The following is a 454-nucleotide window of genomic DNA, read 5'->3' as shown; positions in this document are numbered from 1 at the left end:
TTCGAGCTGTAAAGCGCAGCCGCTCTCACCAAAGCTGTCACTTTGGAGCAGGCTAACAGCTTGCGTGACACAACTAACGCACTCACTGGAGGAGAGATCACCCCGGCACTGGTGCAGTCCGTAGTTTCCGTTGACGGTGAGGTTGTTGTATGTATAGATAGAAGCTGAGTTTACGAACATGTTGAGTAGCGAGTCGACGTTTGACCTGGAAGACGATCCTGGAAAGTACTTTGGTGGAGAGCAGTAGTGGTAGTAGACTAACGGCTCTACGGTGGGAAATGCAAAATTTGTGAGAAGATATACGGCTGCGATGACGACGGAGATCGAGATAATTGCTATTGTCGCTGACATGATCACTTTCGCCGATGTGTTGCCTTTTGGCCTTTGGGTGTATATGTCTGTATCACAAAATATGAGTATGCATGCATGAGATAGGGTCAGGCAACTCTTTATG

The 454-nt window shown here is 47.8% G+C and overlaps 1 protein-coding gene across 1 annotated transcript; it reads right to left on the bottom strand.

Moving 5' to 3' along the window:
- Positions 1-3: 3 nt before the first annotated feature.
- LOC106322301 (cysteine-rich repeat secretory protein 12-like) lies at positions 4-436 on the bottom strand (the record flags this gene model as incomplete). The annotated part of the gene is made up of 1 exon (XM_013760390.1): positions 4-436. A coding segment is annotated over exon 1 (348 nt), but the record flags the coding sequence as incomplete, so codon positions are not given.
- Positions 437-454: the final 18 nt, after the last annotated feature.

This window comes from Brassica oleracea, unplaced genomic scaffold, assembly GCF_000695525.1.
Source record: "Brassica oleracea var. oleracea cultivar TO1000 unplaced genomic scaffold, BOL UnpScaffold14040, whole genome shotgun sequence".
Taxonomy (NCBI): Eukaryota; Viridiplantae; Streptophyta; class Magnoliopsida; order Brassicales; family Brassicaceae; genus Brassica; species Brassica oleracea.
This window is presented reverse-complemented; position numbering and strand designations above follow the sequence as displayed.